At 40.4% G+C, this 17,812-nt stretch overlaps 1 protein-coding gene across 1 annotated transcript; it reads right to left on the reverse strand.

Moving 5' to 3' along the window:
- Positions 1-728: 728 nt before the first annotated feature.
- Positions 729-2,448, reverse strand: LOC134868009 (transmembrane protein 250). Its single transcript, XM_063888862.1, has 2 exons — positions 2,243-2,448; positions 729-1,919 (listed from the first exon to the last, which is right to left on the reverse strand). Exon 2 carries the CDS (start codon positions 1,738-1,740, stop codon positions 1,321-1,323), a length of 420 nt encoding a protein of 139 aa, XP_063744932.1. The 5' UTR covers positions 1,741-1,919; positions 2,243-2,448; the 3' UTR covers positions 729-1,320.
- Positions 2,449-17,812: the final 15,364 nt, after the last annotated feature.

Consider the following 17,812-nt stretch of genomic DNA (forward strand, 5'->3'; position numbering starts at 1 on the left):
ACATCACAAATCATGTTCTCTAGTTCTCCTCTATTGTAACTGTGCTGTCAGATCAGCCCAGCTCAGAGCATGAGGCATATGATGTGTTGATCCTCAGAACAAACGCTTATTGTTCAAACCCGAGATTACCCAATTACAGCCCAAGGCCATACCAGTCTCAACCATGTCTCCGTCAGGCCACAGACTCTGTGTCGAAAGTTCAAGTCTAGAGAGGAGAGTTTCAATCAGCAAATGATAAACACAGAGATGTCAGCTCCTACCTGTACATGACAATTATACTAAGTTAAGAGTGAAAAGCTTGAGTCCTGCTTAGATCTTGTAAGCATACGTCACACCATGTGAAACACAGGCTATATAAGGTGATTGGGACACAGCCATTGCCTTTGTTATGCTTGGCAGAAACAGAGAGTTCTAGTTGTGGTCTGGTGTTTGCATCCTGCAGGAAGCTAAACAGAGAAGTCTGTCAGAGGAGCGTGAAGAGCGACTGATGGAACCTTTGACCCAAAGACGTTCATAATTTGAACTGTCACACATTCTTGTGACACAGCTCGAGGCATGGCATCATGGGTGTTGGGCCAACACAGTAAACACATTCACTTGGCACATTTACAAAACAGCTCTTCAACAGAACATGTATTTAAAAACGTTACTAATGAAGTTCATGTTTTTGTCATTTTATGCTGGCCCACCTTTTCCCACAAAAACACATTACACACACCGTTGACAAATTGTTTTCGGTCACTTAAACCAAATATACTTTACTGTGATACATGTTTACATGATATTGTGTTTATAACATAACTGTAATACTATCAACCTTGGATTCATGGTAGACTTTTAGGCTTGGAGCCCAACTCTGGGTTTTTTGGCACAAATGACTGTCTTGCATCCCACAGCCATGACGACAACAGTCATATGTTCAGTCACTCCTCCATGCAACATTTATCATTTGGATTATTATAAACAAATTAGTTCTGAGTCAAGACTCCTTTCAAAATGTTTGTACAAATGGCATGAAATGTCAATTGAATTTGAATATATTTTGAACCTATTACTCTGTTGAGAGTCCTATAAGTGTCATGTTCAGACTGACTTCATGCATCATTTTTGATGGTTCTATCTGAGATATACAGGATCAATATTGTTAAACGACCATCCACCTAGTTGTTACACACATTCTTATTGGATTCCGTCATATATTTTAACTAAACCAATAAAATAGGGTTGACATCAAGAGTCTTTCAACCACACAGAAAGCTGAAGTTGTTGTGTGAAGCATCCACATTGCACTTTACATCTCCCAGGCCGCTTACATTATAGCTACATGTCCACAAACACCATGAAGCACCAGCCAAGACCCCCCACCAGGAACATAGTGATCTGCATGCTGTAAATGATCAGGTCATTGAGCACCCCAAAGTCCAGGCGCCGATGCCCTAGCAAAAGCAGAATGACAGACAGTTTGTACTGCAGCCGCAGGAGAACCCGCACACTGACATACTGCAGGAAGAAGAGAGCAGAGAGCGCCACCCAGAGCAGAGAGGTCAGCAAGCTGCACCCAAAGTAGAGGAGGAACCGGAGGAAGCTGTACATGCAGCGCGAGCGCAGGTAGAGGTCAAAGTTATTGTACTTGGTGCGCACAAGTTTGGAAGCGTGCGTGGACCCACAGGCCGAGTGCATGCAGGTGGTGTGGGGGCCATGGAAGCTGCGCACCCGCCGTGGGATAGGGATCACAGGCATGGATGGGCTACTTGAGCCCAGCACAGTGCACAGGAGTCCTAGTTGTAGGTGCAGTCCTCTGAGAGTGTGGCTTTTTGGTAAGCTTCATTTAGTTTTGGAGCAAAGAGGGGCTCTTACAGGAGCCCAGGAATGAGATGATAGTGTCCGTCTGTGTGGATTCCAGTCAGCAACGCTTGCTCCTTTGAATGCAACAAGAAATGACAGTTTTACTGTATGTTTTTAGATAGATTTTCAAAATGCACATGCACACTTTGCTGCAAATATAACACAAGAAGTGCAGGCCTGTGCATCATTCAATTTCCTTCAGATGCAAACAGTAGCTATACAATCTACATCTATACTCCAGAGACTTTGAGAAACAGGTTGAAACACGTGTCTGAACATAATGCTATCAATAATGTTAAATGGCAAAATCATAACTAGCACACAGTAGTATATCTTTCGATCCATCCATCCCCTAGTCCTGAAATAATTGATCGTGCAGAACCAGTGGTAATCTTACATGCAACAATACGACGTCTTCCGGATCACCAAGAAAGCTGGTGTTTGAGTCTCAGACGATTGGAGCATTGTATCACATTGTGAGCAGTTGTCTGTAAACACTGGGGACTTGTTTTCTGTTTTTTATTCTACACGGTTAACTGTTGTATATCAGCGGAGATGAGACAGCGACGGCGAGCCGGTGGCTGTACGTTGTGTCGCAAAATATACGAGTCATCCTGCTGTGACGACAGCTGCACACTTAAAGGGGAAGTGCTCCTAAACAGGCAACGATGCTGGCTAAACAGTTCAGATTTAATATCCATATATTTAGCAAACAGCAGAGTTTACAGTGTGTTGCCAAAGCATGATGGGAAGACGATCTTTGTTTGCTTTTAAGTGAAAAAACCCCCTTAAATTAAGGATTTTCCATACAAAAACGGTAAGTGAAGGTCAATTTTATAAGGGCCTGTGTCTTTCCTTCTCTTTCTATACTTTATTTGAAGTAAATTGTTTGACTATAGGGTTATTCAAATCATCCTTTATATTTTAAATTAAATAGATACACTGTTAAACATACATAAATGAAAACAAATGGATAAAATATCGTTAAAAAAGAGGAAAACAATACATTAACAAATCACGCCAGGGGTCAACACATATAAATAGACTTTAACTAAAGTCAAAATATTAATTTAGCACATGCTTACACAGTTTTGATACCTTATCAAACATTTATTGTACTAACATTTATCTCGATTTCTTTCTAGAGCACATAAATTAGGTTTAACCTGAGCAGTTTTACATTTATGCAATAAAAAAAATTATAAAAAGGGTCAATTTAACACACACTTTCCCTATAGACAAAATGCATTAAATTAATATTTATGCACCCCCTGCAAAATGTCACAAGATTTGGTATATGATTCTGGCAGTGTTGGAGGAATGTATCCACGATCACTAAAACATCAAAAGATCAAATTGAAAAAGCAAATACACAATCTGTGAAATTATTTATATTTCTACTTTCGATTATTATTCTTCATACGATCACTCTTTCACTTTTTTCACTCACCTCTTTACCTCAGCATTTATTTAAAGTGCTGGGTAACTTTTCCCCTCCATTTCCAAGAACAGACTTGGACTGCATAGGTCAAGTGGGCAGTCATGTGTCTGTAAATCTCAGACAAGGTTGCACAGCGAGTCCACACACACGTCCTCGGAAGTGTGCGAAGCCTCTCACTCTGTATATCAAGTAACATTCATTGGACAGATTTATGGGTTAACAGAATGATTACATCCCAGATATCAGTCAGCAAGGAGATGACAGCAGATGGCAATGAATCATAATAAATACAGACTTTTTCAAGGGAAAAAAAGGGTTTGATGTTGTTAGATCATTTTACTGGAAATTAATAATGTGTTTTATGCAAACTTTGAAAAACAAGCCTTTTAATATTTAATCAAACATGCATTAAGCTGTCATTATGACCGAATATATTAATTAATTAGTTTCGAGTTAAGCAATCAACATTTGAAGTAAGCTCTTCTAATATAAAATAAAATAACGGTGTTTATTACATTTTAGAAATTCTCTTTGGCCACAAGAGAGCGCTCAACGTGCAGTACTTATCCAAACATCCATACACAGTTTAAACCTCACACTTTAGGAAGCCACATTGGTCTGGAATGAATCCCAATTATGCAGGACATACCTTTATATTGAATCCTGGTTCACAAATAAACTGCTCATACTGTATCTCCTCCATTCTTGTTAAAAGCAAAGTGTCTGAAGTGTCCTCTGCTACCTCAGTCAACATCAAAGCTGATGAAAAATGTGTTGGCCTTATGCAACTGACTGCGGCCTTAAAAACCACTTAACATCAGCTATAATAATCAGTCTGTTGTCGTCTGTAGTCTTGCATGATTCATTATCTTAAATGGCTTATTTCTTTGAAGTATTCTCCTTGCTCCCGATAAAGAATTGTTCAGGCTCCGGGTCATGTCGAATTCATTGGAAGAGCTGCTTTGAACACCCTGTTTCATCCATTTATTATTGCTTCTGTATACACTTTGGTTTATCAAAGCCATCACTTTGACAAACAACCTGGCAAAGGCGCTGAAAAAAACTACATATTTTCAATAATTATAGACTTGTGTCACATCAGAATATTTATCATAGGAACCTTAAGTATTCTTTTCAAGGTACGAGCCTGAAAACTATACATGCTATTCCATCACGTTTTATTCCGTGGACTTCCAGTTAACTTTATCACTCTTCACTCAAACCCCAAACATTAGTTTACTTCTAACCACACAAAGCACCAGTGTTAAACTTCAGTATGATTTGTCCTTTAAAATAATTATTGTTCGAAAACAAAAAAATACATGGTTATATACCTCACTAAATTTGTTGCTGAAAACTTTAAAAACTCAATATCTCCATGGTTGATTCTGTGGAAGCCTTGCATTTTAAACTCACCAAAGTTCTCCATAAATTACTGTAAATCTCTGAGGTATCCATTTGGCATTACATTTGATCAACACTCTTTTTTTATGCCACTCTGGGACAAGAACCTACAATGCAGCTTGTTGTCCCAGCTGGCCCGTCTTCCTCTATATTCTCATAATGGGGTTCACTATTTTCTGGTTAAAAGATTTATGGTTGCCATTTAAAAAATAAAATAAAATGACGTTGCAGGTTATAGTTGCAGCCGGAAAGTACAGAGGCAGATTAAGCACAAGGCTTTAGATGGATGAGTTCACATTTATGTTGGAATAGTAATATTTAAAGATGAGAATTACAAATGTATACATATGGATGTATTAAGACAAATCATAAAAAAGGAAACTTCTTGCTTCTTGGCAAAAAACAAGGATTGATTGCATTTCGTTTTCGCTGCATTTTGAAAGCGTGCAAGTTTCACTAATAATTGTCCTTGTCAGAACAGGTGAGGACACAACCTACAGTTGTCTAACACACAGATCAGCTGTTCTTTTAATGAGACTGAATCAGGAGAGTTGACCCATTTACAAGGCTCCCTGATCAAACAGAACAAAGCAACATTTGAATTTAGTTGTGAGGCCAAGTTCATAATTGGTGTTTCCGAGTGGGAGATCTGAAACAATTTGCTCACAGAAACAAAGGACTATGATAGAATAAGTATTTTCAAATCCCAAATAATTCAATACCAATTACTTGCTGAAATTACTTATTTTCTTTGCACTGTTTGGAACATTGAATTGCTTTTTCATTTATTCTTTAGAAAGGTTAGACGAAACATCCATAGTGTTTGTTGGTTGATGTGTCACCACTGGAGGGAGCTGTTTGCTCAGGTTTCACTGCAGCTCTTTTTCATCCAGTACTCATGAGGAGCAGCACATTCAAGGACATGGCACCAAGCTATCTCTTTTCCTTCTTGTATAGTCGTATTTGAACAAAATCCAGCTTTTTCATTACTCCTGTCTTTGATAAATGAACACATGCAGCACCATTACAGCTTCAAATGTCTCTAAATAGGGCCAAGTTCAGATGTTGCCTTTCCCTACATCTGGTTAATAACTGCATCCAAGCTGAGGATGCTCCTCTGTCTCGTAACATTATCAAGAAAAACGATGTCAATAAAGTGGATGCTTGTGATTTAGGCACCCAAGTGCCCTTGTAAAATATGTATACTGCTTCTAATCATGCATTATTGCAACATTATTGACTCATATTTTTCTCTTCTGAAAATGACAACCTTTGGAGTGCTGCCTCATCTTCCTGAAGGTGGAGGATGGTCAGGGAAAGCTGATTCTGCATGTTTAAGTTTACTTCCAAGGCTGAAAGCAACTGAAGAATGGTGGTTTTAAAATGTTATTGCCAAGGCTAATTCTTCATTTACTGACAAACAGCAGAAGGCCAAATCTACTCAGTTTCCGCAGAATTGTGGAGTGGCAATCACGATCCACAGCCATCTACAGTCATCCACCCTCCAGTTCCTGAAACCTTTGCCAATACATTTCCATGATGACCCAAAGAGCGTCAGGAGTAAGCAAGATTAAAGGGGCAACATGTCAAAATCCTCTTTGACTCCTCCAAATACACTTGGGCTAAATCAATTAATTCATTAACTAAGTAGAGGTCACAGCCAATAGTTTAGCTCAGACAAATTAAATCAATTAGTCGGGCTAATAAGATGAGGGAGACTTTAATTAGTGAAAGTTTAATCAAAGCCATGTTTGCTCTGTGCTGCGTTATGAAGCAGCTCAATGGATCTCCTACGGAAAGATCCATTAGGCCCGTCAGACCAAACATTGGCCACATATATCAGACATCATGAAGAATCTGCAAGATCCGGTTCTTTTTGTTTATCCTCTTTTAAGCATGTCCAGTTTTATATGCTTATATATTCTTTATTTTTTAATTTAAGTAATGGGATTAGTTGCCCTCTTTTATTTATTTTAGGATTGGTGTGTCTGAGTTTTCTGTTGAAAAATCGAATTATTAATGAAAAGAAAAGGGAAATTAAAAGATGAGAAAAGGGCCTAACACCGATCCAATTTTAGGTGTGCAGAGGATGCCAAGCTTTCGGAGAGAAAATTGAGTACCCAATTCAACTAATTAAAATTAACCTGATGCAGGCAGTCAGGTCAGACTGTTGCTTCCAAGTTTCTATGCTATATAAAGTTGAATTATTAAGGAAATAGCCCTGAGCTTGTTCAAACACTTTCAATCATCCTCAGTGTTTTTTCTTGTGGTTTCACAATCTCTCATGCGTTTGTGTATGTCAAGTGCAAGTGTGTGTGTGTGTGTGTGTGTGTGTGTGTGTGTGTGTGTGTGTGTGTGTGTGTGTGTGTGTGTGTGTGTGTGTGTGTGTGTGTGTGTGTGTGTGTGTGCGTGTGTGTGTGTTTGTTTCATAATCCTGTCAAGCCATCTGTTGTCATTAAAACCTGCTCCTGTTGCACCAGAGATCCAAAGTATTCCTCTTGCCAGATGTTACTTTGAACTATAGTAGCTCAAAGTTCTTTGCTTGTTTTTTCACAAACCTGAAACACTAAGAAGAGCTCATACAAACGTGTTAAATTAAAAAAGTAACGAGTTCACATGTGTCATTAGGGATTTATTTAGCACTTTGAGAGGGGTTACACCTTGGGGAAATGCTCATGTTTGGAAAATAAAACATTTTTCATTCCAATACTGCACATATTGCCTCTAGATTATGATTGAATGAAACAGAGCAGAGCATTTAACTTATTTCCCTTTTGGTCTCTCTTTCTTGTCCCCCACATGTGGCTGGATTGGGCTTGACTAGTGTTAATCCTTGGCATAAGGGGGCTAGGCTGGATTATCAACTGATGTGGAAACATCTGCATGTGTGGATAAGTGAGTGGGGAAGCTGCATTTGAGTCTCCAAGACGTCACACATCATGAAGATCATCACGAGATCTTTTGTGTCCTCTCTTAACTTGCCCCAAACAGAATACCGTTTTATTCTAACCATTGCAGGAGTTTTCAATTAAATACAAATAAAGTAGGTTTAATTAAAGTTTAAAACATTTTTCAACACATTTCTGTCCACATTTTTAACAGCTCTGTCATGTTTAGAATGTTGTTAATAATTCAGTAAAGAGAAAAAGATATGTATTTGGATCAGGGTATTTGAAGTGACTGCCAATTTGCCAGCATGCACAGCTTTAAAAGAAAATCTGTTTCTCTTCTTGATCAACATGAGCCCGCATAAGACCAAGGCCTGGGTTTTGTGTTTTGCATATTTTACATATAGACCCGTTTCTATCTGCATATAGTTATTAATATGCAGGGATGATTTAGAGGGCAGGGGAGACTGGGGGATTAGGCCTGATTCAGTCCTCACTGGGGGGAGTTTGAGGAAGGAGGAGGTTTACATCAACAAGCCCTGATTTACGTCTGTGAACAGATGGCGGAGAAATTGCTCTGTTTGGAAAAGATGTGCAATTTATTTCAGTTGATATTGTAGAACGAGAGAGAGAGCGAGAGAGAGAGGGAGAGAGAGAGAGAGAGAGAGAGAGAGAGAGAGAGAGAGAGAGAGAGAGAGAGAGAGGTTACTGGCAGGGTGAACTTTACTCTCATTGTGTGAGGAAATTCAGGTGATGCACGAAAGCTTTCTGAAGTCTGGTGGAGTGGGTTTCTAGGTTTACAAAAATCACGATACACTTGAGTGCAGCAAACACGTTGAACAGTGTAGTAATTTGTTTTAGGCAAACAACATTTGGTTGAGGCCTATGTCCCATTTTTAATAGATGCTATATTAAGTAGAGGGCATGTACAGTTAAACCGCCGTCCCCTATTTTTTTTTTTGTGCTATTCATGCAAATTGAGCTTTCTGTGGCTGTGTCAGCAACTTCACCACAATAGAAGTGGTCACAGTTACGGTAAATATGGGAAAAAAGGATTCTGACTTACTCAGCATGACTGGCTGCTTCATCAATTACATTTAGTTTATTTTTTCATTGGAGTTTTAAATCCGTAAAGGCAATAATAGAAGGCAAGTAAACTGCATGGATTTGCTTCAGTTAAATGGTGCAAACTTCAGACTCCTGTATGATCAAGATCTGCAGCACTTGTCCTGATTTTTCTCTTGCATTTCAACCCTATAAATATATGCTTGGTGCTGTACTGCAAATACATAATATGATGTGACACTACGATATTTGTATAACAAGTGAACAGATGCCTTTTTTCAATCCCACTTGAGTTTGACCCCCGTATAGTGTCTGAATCAACACCCCTTTTGTCAATTATGAATCCATACACTTCCATTACATCAAATAAGTGAAAACATGATATAGTTACCACATACAGGATCAAATCAATACAGTCCCCCCTCCCACCCACACACACACACACACACACACACACACACACACACACACACACACACACACACACACACACACACACACACACACACACACACATGTAGTACATTTTTGGAGCATCAGCCTGCAGAAACATATTGATCCACATAAGGCAGTTTTGATGCAATATGGTGATTCAGCATTTATTCACGATTAATTTGAAGTGGTCCCAGATGTAATATGTTGAGACTGAGAACTGTAACAGCAAAAAGTTAGCTGTGATTACAATGAAGACTAGCAAACCATTTGTGTGATTGTATTATGAATTGAACTGATCCAAGGCCTGTTGCTTTTAACAAGCATGCAGAGAAAGAAAGGTCAATGCTAACGAGAGTCCCTCAGTGAAGGGCGTGCCAATACAGGCAGTTAAAATAGAGACGGGTTAGAAACCTAGGGTGTGATATAGGACTGGATGTCAGTATGTGTTTGTGTGTGTGTGTGTGTGTGTGTGTGTGTGTGTGTGTGTGTGTGTGTATGTGTGGTGTGTGTGTTTGGACATACAAATAAGGAGTGCGAGTAAAAGGATACAAGTGAGGTAAAGCTGGGACCACGCGCCACCATTAGCCTGATTGGCCTGAGAGGTCAGCTGGGGTCAATTGATGGGTCAATCACAGTGTCGATTTGATGACCCAACCACATTGAGTTGGCAAATAGAGGGCTGGTCGCTGGACATTCTCGCTCTCCTTCCCCTCGCCTGAGTTATTGTGCAAGCCAGGGTTACGTTACATTAACACAGAAAAATCTATCCGATCACTTATGCTGATTTACGCCTCGACCGCACTGCCCTGTCAACCCTCTTGACCAGCTCAAGAGAACATTTTAAATGCAGCAAGATTTATGCGGCAAATTACTTCACAGTGATAAAATATGAGTGCATGCGATCTGACATCTGAGCAGTGTGGTTATGCTGTATTATTTTCAAACCATACTCATTAAGAAATCTGATATTTTGTGTGTGATTTTTTTCAATATCTCTTTATTCAAGCCATTTAAATGAACATTTATTTCACCTGGCATCCTTTAACTGTTGTATAAACTATGGCAATCAATTAAAAAAGGCTAGACCTACATGTGTTTTGAACCAAAACGTGGCCTAGATAGAAAACACAAGATAAACGCATCAGTTTTCGAACCCTGTCTCCTAATCTGTAGCAAAGTGCCAGAAGATCCGCGTATCTTTATCGGTGCCCCATTAATGATACAGCAAGTACAAAAGTACCCCAGCTCGGATACCACTCTTTCTTTAACCCGCCAGATCCAGATCGGCCTGATCCACCAGAAAGAAATACCTCCACATGCTGCTGCCAGCGACAGGATGTCAGGGGTCGAAAGGTTAGGGGTCAGCAAAACCGGTGACCTAACCTCATTGTATCATTTCCACCAACACAGGAATAAAAAGATTAAAATGCGTAAATATCAAACCTGCTAACCAAAATGTCTCCTTTTTTGATAGTTGGCCCCTCTTCTTATATGTGGGTGCATGGAAAGCCAAGTTCCAACTACAATTGAATTCAAAAACACACTGACATAATGCAATCTACTTCAAATCTGCAACGACTGCCACATAGCTTTTCTCAACCGTAGGGTCAATCATAGGGGGGATGTAGTTGCATCAGCTTTTCTGGGTTGGATAGCTTTATTGTTCCTACTTTTTCTAATGACCATCAGAGGTCTCCTACTTAATGGAACATATAGACATGAGTTAAACCGCTTAAACACTAAACAAAACAGGGTTATGTAAAAATATTAGATGCAGCTTGGCAAAAACCAAAAATCTGGAAGGGGAATGGTTGCTACTAATATTTGTTTAGCATTTTCCTTTAATAAGACATTTACCTGGAGCCGAGGTGCAAGGGTTGCTTTCTCTTTCCAAAACCAATGGACAATCAGTTTTTCTCTGACACTGTTTTGTAAAATTAGAATTCATTCAGAGTTATGCTTGTGTCAACCTGATTTATGCGAGTCCAATATTCTCGGCTCTGGTCTGGGCACCAATTCCTAAGGGAATATCAGTGGCTCTTTAGCAGCTAAATGCTCCAACGTGCTCACCAGCTAGCCACTGACCTTGTCTGTCGGCTCTTCACTGCTGGGCTGTGGCATACAGTGAGTGTAACAGAGAGTTTTTCCCGGTAAGAATATGTGGAAATGACGCTGATGAGATCTGTGAGAGTAAACCAAAACAGTGAAATTGTGCATGTAAGACCAAACCAATGAACTGCAAGATGCTTTTAATCTTATTGTTGATATAAATATTTAGAGTAGCAGCTTTAAAAGCCTAAAACCCCAGAGGAGACGTCAGAACCTGTTACTAGTACCTTCCTAATACCCCTGTTTTTATTTTTTATTTTGTCTTTCGTTTCTCACAGAATTTCGTGTATTAAAGGTAATTCTAGGGGCTCCTTTCCCCATTATCCCTCAACCTGGCAGCATGAGTTTACTTCTTGCTTAGTCGTCTGCAACGTTCTCTTACATTTCCCCTCTCCCCCATCTGTTAAGACGTCAACAGAGGTCTTTAAGAATCTGATTGATAGTACTCATACCTCACATTTCTTTGCAAGCTGACAGGAGATTACCAGTGTCAATTAGTGTTTATGAGATTCCCGAAACTCACTTAACAACCTGCCTCTTGAAGAAATATAGTATTAGCATTTTTCTCTCTCCGTTTTTGATATTTCACATTTAAATATTTCACAAGGGAGGAATATCATTATATCAGCTGTGATAAGATGCAGCTGTGGTATCTTCTACACCCTCTAACACACATAAATGTATCAATGAATGAAACAAATGGAACATAAATCAGGTTAAAGATATCAGTCCTCCTTGCTGCCATTTAGACAATAGCTGTGTTCAGCTGTGCGACAGATCAGGTGTCCAGCTTCACACACGGTGACCCCAGGTTTGCAGGTTTGCGGTTACCTCCAAACTCCTCCAATATTAAACATAGACGTCTATTATCTTCAACTGGTCTCCCTTTACACGGGGACACACATGCACGCACATACACAATTGTCTGCCTTTACACGTGCACGCGTGTTTTGTTTGGTTGTGTTGTGAGCCTGTGTGTGTATGTGTGTGGACGATAAAGACAATAGATGAGCTCACAATGAAATATTTAGGAAAAAGAACAGTACACAGCCTGTAGGTGTTAGTGTTCACATCACAAGGAGAAAGAGGAAGAAACAGGTAACTTCAAAATGTGTGCTTATGTGCTTAAGTGGACCTAACACGTGCTTTGCAGTTCCTGTGTACATCCCTGGTGTTAGCTTAGCTTTTAGCTTTTGTTCTTCCGCGTTGTATTTATTTTAATTTCATTTTAGCATATGGTGTTCATTTCTTTAGAACTTTGAAAGAATCACACATTCTAGAAAACAATTGTTCTATCACTTTCATGTTTTACATTTTCTGAAAACAAATCTTGTAAATGTTGTATTTGAGCAATGAAGGTGAAGCTACACAAAACTTTTTAATAAGACGACTCCTAACTTGATAAGTTCGTCCACAATTCTTAGCATGTAACATCATTTTCATGCCGCAAGAACAGGCTTGCTTCAGAGCTTGTGGTGGCTTATCCCGCCCAGGTGGGGTTTTGTCCCAGTCAGCCCGCTACAAAGAGCGTTTAGCCTCTCCTGAATAATCCAATGTGAGCATCCGGTAGATGGAGGCCTGGGGTTCGAAACCCGAGAGTGACATCTGACACATACACACAGAGGGGACCAGGGGACTGAATGACTTCAGGTGGTTGGTGGTGGTGATGGTGGTGTGGCTTCTGGACATGTCACATAACCCACAGCTCTCTCCACCCCCCCTTCCCCTCAAGTCCCTTGTTGAAGCCTAAATGGGGCAGAATGGGTATAGTGGTTGGAATAAACAAACTGTCTCACATGGACTTGAAGGGTACAGTTTCCACCACACAGTATCTGGTTTTGATGTCTTGTTTTGGCCTGGTTTGACATTTTTGATCTGCATCTTGATTAGATTTTGTAGACAAAGGAAAATTCTTAGGATAACATACTAAAATAAGCAACCTTGCTAAAAACTCTGATGACTTTTTTTCAAATATTTGGATTTTAGAAACCTAATGGAATATAATAAATTAATACACAGGCTACTGAGAAATGCAATGTTGCACCTTTTTCATACATTTTCCACCAAAGTACGTCATGGTGTGGTCCAGTGGTGACAGAGGGTCATGTCTCGGCTGTCAAGCAATCACAATTATTGTATATTTGTTGGCCACCTCTACGACTCGCTCTGAACGTGGTGCTCAGTAACTTATCGCCCCTTCCCTAACCTTTCTGGGCAGAGGGAGCATCCATCATCTTAAAGTGCGATCTATTCCGGTCCACCTTCAGTCAGGAGGGGAAAGGCCTGAGCCAGCGTGTGTGTGAGTGTGTGTGTGTGTGTTTGTGTGCCTGTTGTCGGCACAACTTATGGGCTGTCAGCACAAAGTGCAGAGCCTTGCCGGAAACTGACAACCGCTGAATGACTGACAGGGACATTGCACCATTATATTCCGTGTGTGTGTGTGTGTGTGTGTGTGTGTGTGTGTGTGTGTGTGTGTGTGTGTGTGTGTGTGTGTGTGTGTGTGGTGTGTGTGTGTGTGTGTGTGTGTGTGTGTGTGTGTGTGCATTGTATGCCTGTGTGTATAATCATACACATTAAACCTCCTTCCAGTTATATTCCTCTTTTTCCCCGAAAGCTTTTTTTTGGTGCTACTTGTCACGTAGTGAAGCAATGTACACAGCCACCACTTATCATTATGATGGCTTCCACACTGTCACCTAGAAATGTGACTCTGTCAAATTAGACAAGCCTTCTTCAATCATTGCCACAGTGTAATGGTGTTCATCCTTTCCCAAGAGTCCAATAATTGTTTCTTTTTACATTTTAATGTGCCTCTGTACAATTTCATATCTTACGCCCAAAAACATATTAATTTTCCTCTTGTTAAAACCAAAAAACACAAACAAGTTATCATTCGTCTGTCATATTACTGCTTTATCAGTGCACCACTGTTGAGCTCTTATTCTCACACTTTTCTCCTAGATGGCTCCTCCTCCTTCATTCTCCTTTCTTTACTGCTTTTCCCCACTTTCAAATATTCTGGCCTCTTTTTCTACTCTGTACCATGTGATCCCTCACTCCATCTCTCCCCCCACCAGCCCTCCTCTTTCCCATCAGCACCCAGGGGCTGATGAATGCGTGGCCTACTATTGATCGCGATGGGTGATGGATGATGGCTGGGAGATGAGTGATGGGGTGCAGGCAAAGGTGCCAATAAGGGGGCAGCCGGAGGGTGGGGTCTCCCCTGCTGGCGCTAATGGGAGAAGACTAGGGGAGACGGCCGCTCAGCCCCGCCTTCTCAACCCTGGCCACGTTCAGGGCTGCGTTTCAGCTCTGCTTTGCATTTTCTTCCCACACACAGCATCTCCTGGTCACACTACTGTTCGGGTTTGAGGAAGGCATTGCATTGCATTGCATGCTGTGTGTGTATTTGTGCATGTATGTTTTGTGTAATTGCATGAGGTTGCAGAAAGTGCTGCTGTATGTGTGGCCATAAGTGTGGGAGGAAAACAGAGGGTAAGGGTGTGTAAGTGTGCATGTGCGTGGGTGGCTGGGTGGAGGGAGGGGGGGCAGAGTGCACAAGTGGTGGTTAGTACGGAAAGATGATGGATGATAGGGCAGGAGGGGAAGACTGCTTTGCAGCTCCAAATTGATATCCCAGCAAATGTTTTTGTCTGCTGTGAAAAATGGTGCTGCAACTTTCATCTCCACTGCCCCTCTCCTCCCCTTCTCCCTCCCCCTTTTCGGTCTCTCTTTCCTCTCTGCAGTGAATCAAGACCCTGCAATTCATTTCCAACACCCAAAGCTTTACTTCCCGCTCCACGGTATCCTGACAGCAGCTGATCACCGCCTCAGCCTCCTGGCTTTCTGCTGTTATTGTTAACCAGGATCTTGTTTCTGGGTTGCTTTAGAAACAGGCCAGATTATTGTTCATCATCCCTAATCATCTATCCTTTTCCTTTAACGTGCACCTCTAGGCGCAGTTTTAAGAGAAAAATACCTATCACAGAAAACTATTAGTGTGGCTGCTGGGGGAAGAGTGGAAGACATAAGAAAAAGTACTCTAGGGAAAAGGGTGCTGATTCGCTTATTGAGTTGTACGATTTGGAAGTTGGAAGTTTTGTAATAAAGCCATGGGTTTTGCAGTACAGACTCTCCAAATGTACCCTTTAAAACAGGGTAGAATAGGCAATGGGTATGAAAATGTTTAGATTATCACAAGATAATGCATTTCTTTTGCAATATACATTTCAGTTATTCATTTTGGTTTTTACTTCTACTTCTGGCAAAGCTGTTTGCTTGTTTACAATTTCTCTGATCATCTGACCTATTGATTTTTTGTCCTGCTATACTTGGTTGTAGCAATGTTGCCACATTCCCAGAACTCATTGATTGTTTCGGTGAGGACAATAAAACCCTAACTGAGGAAAAATGACACCTACATTATTTTTCAGGTTTCTTTTAGGTTGCTATCCCCTTGTAGGTATGTGTTTAAAGGACACAATCACATCGTCTGATGGCATACCAGAAAGTGCTCTATGCTTTATGGTTCTGTGGAAAATCAAGTGCTCGGGATGAGAAATGATAGAGTAATGTCAGGAGAAAGGGATGAGAGAGTTGAGAGATAACAGGAGCGATAGGGATGAGCTCACTTCTTTTGCAGTGCTTAAGGAGAGAACCATCTGCAGGAGAGATTTTGCCTCAGATTAGGAGTGAGGCGAGGCTCCAGTGGAGAGGATTACGCCTGCGAAACAGAAGCAACACTAATAGAGGACAATCCAGCTGCCTTGAACAAGCCCTGCCAACCACCCATGAAGAAACATAAGCGAACCAAAAAAGCAGATAAAAGGCAGAAATACAGACACAGAGAGATATACAAAAACTATGCACTGAAAAGCATATACTTATATTAAGAGTGGATTTAAGAACTCTTCGAACCAGCAGCAACGAGGCATTGGGCCAACAGCAATATTTGTGAGACAAGTGATAAATATTTGTTGATGCAGACAACATAAATCAGGGCTTATTATTTAAGACCCTGGTATCTGGAACCCCTTGTTAATTTGGATTTTATGAGGACAATGTTCTACTGCTATCATCACCGAGCATAACATTGACTAGACTGTCAGAAAATGACTTAAATGGTGCTCAAACTTGCCTTTATATGCCTCATTACTTGAGGGACTTTTTGAAGTCAGTTGTTCTTACAGTCAGCCTACATACTGTAAATCTGAGGATAGAGTCCGGCTATGTTTTAGCTCCAGGATATGTCATAACTCTAATCCTAGTTCGCTAACTGGGCTGCCCAGTGCCAAGAAACCTCCCATAAGACCAATCTCTCTGACATCTGGGCCTCTGCCTTTCTCTGGGCTTCAGACAGATGTTGAATGATTGTTAAGCTCCCAGGGTTCTTAGGGAAGGAGATGTGAGAGTTGCCCATGGTTTGATCGTCCAAAAATAGCTCTGTGTCAATAAGACATGTAAGTATGACGACATGTTTGTAGAAGCTAGCAGAAACTGAAGAACCGTTTAAAAATTATGTTTGTGGTGAACATGGATTTTGGTCAAGGTAAGGGGTTAAAACTCCCTTTGAGGGCACCAAGGACATGTTTTCAGCACTGATTTATATGAATTTGGGTTTTCGCAGCAAATTTTGGTATATTTTTAGCCACACTAGCAGCCTCGATGCTATGTTGTTTGTTAGTCGGTCAGTAGGTTACACACCTTTCATCTGGTCTAATTTATTACACAAATAACATGGACTGCTATAAAACCAAAATGCCATAATAAGGTCACAATATTAGATTGTTCAACACACTACACTGGGATGATGAACGTGGTAAACACGATAAATAAATAATAAAAAAAACGTTAGCATGTTAGCGTATGATGTAGCACTTAGCTGAAAGCAGCTGTTAGGCCTAAGTAGAGCATCACAGCAGCTAGCATGTTTGAAGACTCTCAGTCCTGTTAATTGATGCAATACAGTTTTAAATGTTAAAAGGCCAAATATGTCAAATTGCAAAAAGGCCAAGAAAAAAAAGAGCCTTAAAAGCCAATTCATCATGGTTAAACCCTTAACATTTTTAACTGTTTAACTGCACGTGTAATGTAGCATATTATGGATAAAACCAAGCCAGTGGACAAAAGTCACATTGTCCATCTTCATGTTGGAACAGGCAAAGGTCACAATTGAGTTATGGTAAAAAAACAAAAAACAACCTTCTCTGCTGCTTCATCAAATCCGACTTGACATCAGTCAGCTGTTTTCTTACCACTGAAAGACATACTGTGTACGACATTCAGTCAATGCAAACGTGCTGAAACTCCTATCATGATCGTTTTCCTGCTGCTGCTAACTTTAGCACTCTCCTCCAGATTTACAGTACAGGGTCAGATCACTTGTTATTCACAGACTGCAGATTTATGGACTTTGGGTCAGTCTCCAACAGCTCGACTGAAAATAATTAACACATCACTCAGAACACAAACTCCATGCTCTCTCACAAACTGTTATCTCAATATATATTTTACCTTGTTTATCATGAAACGTAAGTCTGCAAATTCAGTGTTTTGGTTTCTCTCACTAAACGTAAAGTGATATTTTCAGCTACAGCAGACGCCATTTTTTGTGAATAAAGCTTTT

Source organism: Eleginops maclovinus, chromosome 8, assembly GCF_036324505.1.
Source record: "Eleginops maclovinus isolate JMC-PN-2008 ecotype Puerto Natales chromosome 8, JC_Emac_rtc_rv5, whole genome shotgun sequence".
In the NCBI taxonomy this organism is placed as follows: Eukaryota; Metazoa; Chordata; class Actinopteri; order Perciformes; family Eleginopidae; genus Eleginops; species Eleginops maclovinus.